Source organism: Oncorhynchus gorbuscha, linkage group LG19 (assembly GCF_021184085.1).
Source record: "Oncorhynchus gorbuscha isolate QuinsamMale2020 ecotype Even-year linkage group LG19, OgorEven_v1.0, whole genome shotgun sequence".
NCBI lineage: Eukaryota > Metazoa > Chordata > Actinopteri > Salmoniformes > Salmonidae > Oncorhynchus > Oncorhynchus gorbuscha.
In genome coordinates, this window is record NC_060191.1 from 26,668,252 (window position 1) to 26,670,751 (window position 2,500).

The window sequence follows — 2,500 nt, forward strand, 5'->3', positions numbered from 1 at the left end:
CTCTCTCTCTCTCTCTCTCCCTCTCTCTCAGGTACGGCGCGTGGCATCGTGGTGTGTACCGGCGACCGTACCGTTATGGGCCGTATCGCCACTCTCACCTCCGGGCTGGAGTCGGGCAAGACCCCCATCGCCAAGGAGATCGAGCACTTCATCCACCTGATCACAGGCGTGGCCGTGTTCCTGGGCATCACCTTCTTCATCCTGGCCGTCTGCCTGGGCTACACCTGGCTGGAGGCCGTCATCTTCCTCATCGGCATCATTGTGGCCAATGTCCCCGAGGGCTTGCTGGCTACTGTCACTGTGAGTGGCCCTGGCCGTTTCTCTGTGAATCCTATCTCTATTGAACCTCACCTGTGGGTTCAATTCCCGGGACCACCCATACGTACAATCTATGCACTCATGGCTGTGAGTCATCTGCTAAATATCATGTATTATATCAGTGCATTCGGAAAGTAATTCAGACCCCTGGACTTTTTTTTGTTACATTACAGCCTTTTTCTAAAATGGATTAAATGTTTTTTTCCCCTCATCAATCTACACACACAAAGCAAAAACTTTTTTTTTACATTTTTAGAAATGTCACAATTTGCATACTGTGAATGAGATTCATTCTAGATCAACTAGACTGTAGATCTAGACCAACTAGACCAACTAGACAGCTAACTACACAATTAACATAGACATACTACACATTCATTAAGACAAGATCCAGACCAATTATAACTTCTACCAGGCATATATTATAGATCTCTAGACCAACTAGACAGCTGAAGCAAGCACACACATTTTCTCCAGAATAGGTAACCATTCTAGTTTGTTGGTACTAGTACCCTCCTTTGTTCTGGCTCCTGGAAAACCCCTGTCTTTCCCCTGTCTCTGTGTTGTAGGTGTGTCTGACTCTGACTGCCAAGCGTATGGCGAAGAAGAACTGCCTGGTCAAGAATCTGGAAGCTGTGGAGACCCTAGGCTCCACCTCCACCATCTGCTCCGACAAGACAGGCACCCTGACCCAGAACAGGATGACCGTGGCCCACATGTGGTTCGACAACCAAATCCACGAGGCTGACACCACAGAGGACCAGTCTGGTAAGAGGAGATCGGGAGGGTTAGGGTTGGAGTTGATGTTAGATATAATGGTAGAGTTTGGGCTCAGACACACCAATAGCGTTTTCTGGCCGAGAGCACAAATTACACCGCTGAATGTAATTTGCGAACCAAGTGCGCAGCGATTTTACATGTAGGACTGCGTGAAAAAATGTTGGCGCACTGAAATATTGGCTGGCGAATGCTAGATCCACATTCAGTGTGATGTGCGCTAGCCTTTAGAGTTTGGGTTGGAGTTAATGTAAGAGTTAGTGTTAGAGTCAGAGTTAAGAGTTAGTGTTAGATTTAATGTTAGAGTTAGAGTTAGTGTTAAAGTTAGAGCTGGTGTTAGAGTTAGAGTTAGAGTTAGAGTTAGTGTTAAGTGTTAGTGTTAGTGTTAGAGTTAGAGTTAATGTTAGAGTTAGTGTTGGAGTTAGAGTTAGAGTTAGTGTTAGAATTAGTGTTAAAATTTGTGTTAGAGCTGGAGTTTGTGTTGGATGTTGTTGTTAGAGTTCAAGTTAGGGTACACTCACGTTTAGAGACAGGTTTAAGTTTAGGAATCCCTCTTGAGTTACATTTACATTACATTTAAGTCATTTAGCAGACGCTCTTATCCAGAGCGACTTACAAATTGGTGCATTCACCTTATGACATCCAGTGGAACAGTCACTTTACAATAGTGCATCTAAATCTTAAAGGGGGGGGGATACTTATCCTATCCTAGGTATTCCTTAAAGAGGTGGGGTTTCGAAGTAGTTCTATAACCTACAGACGAGTACTGTTTAATTACAGGTTAGGAATAGATATTGTTTTATCATCTCTAATCGGCCACCTCTCTCTCTCTAGGTGCCTCCTTTGACAAGACCTCAGCCTCATGGGCTGCCTTGGCTCGCGTCGCAGCTCTCTGCAACCGCGCCGTGTTCAAAGCCGGCCAGGACCAACTGCCCATCCTGAAGAGGGACACCGCTGGTGATGCCTCCGAGTCTGCCCTGCTCAAGTGTATCGAGCTGTCCTGTGGCTCTGTCAAACAAATAAGAGAGAAGAACAAGAAGGTGGCCGAGATCCCGTTCAACTCCACCAACAAGTACCAGGTACGTAACACACATATGTGTACACACACACACACACGCACAAACACAACACTCAAATGGATTGGTTTCTAACACTGTGACCGTGTCCGATCTCACTTCTCCCCTTTCTTCCCCCCTATTTCTCTCGCTCTCTCCCTTCCATCCTCAACCAACCCCAACAGCTGTCAGTTCACGAGACAGAGGATCCCAATGACAACCGCTACCTGCTAGTGATGAAGGGAGCCCCAGAGAGGATCCTGGACCGCTGCACCACGATCATCATCCAGGGCAAGGAGCAGCCCATGGACGAGGAGATGAAGGAATCCTTCCAGAACGCCTACATGGAG

At 46.7% G+C, this 2,500-nt stretch overlaps 1 protein-coding gene across 2 annotated transcripts in view; it reads left to right on the plus strand.

Moving 5' to 3' along the window:
• Positions 1-2,500, plus strand: part of LOC124005438 (sodium/potassium-transporting ATPase subunit alpha-3-like) — a 26,907-nt gene that overhangs the window by 16,512 nt on the left and 7,895 nt on the right. For both annotated transcript variants that reach the window (XM_046314705.1, XM_046314706.1), the window contains exons 9-12: positions 32-300; positions 888-1,086; positions 1,930-2,174; positions 2,336-2,500. The exon at positions 2,336-2,500 is cut by the window's right edge and continues 28 nt beyond it. In XM_046314705.1, coding sequence (XP_046170661.1) covers positions 32-300; positions 888-1,086; positions 1,930-2,174; positions 2,336-2,500 — 878 coding nt within the window. The remainder of the gene's footprint in view (positions 1-31; positions 301-887; positions 1,087-1,929; positions 2,175-2,335) is intronic.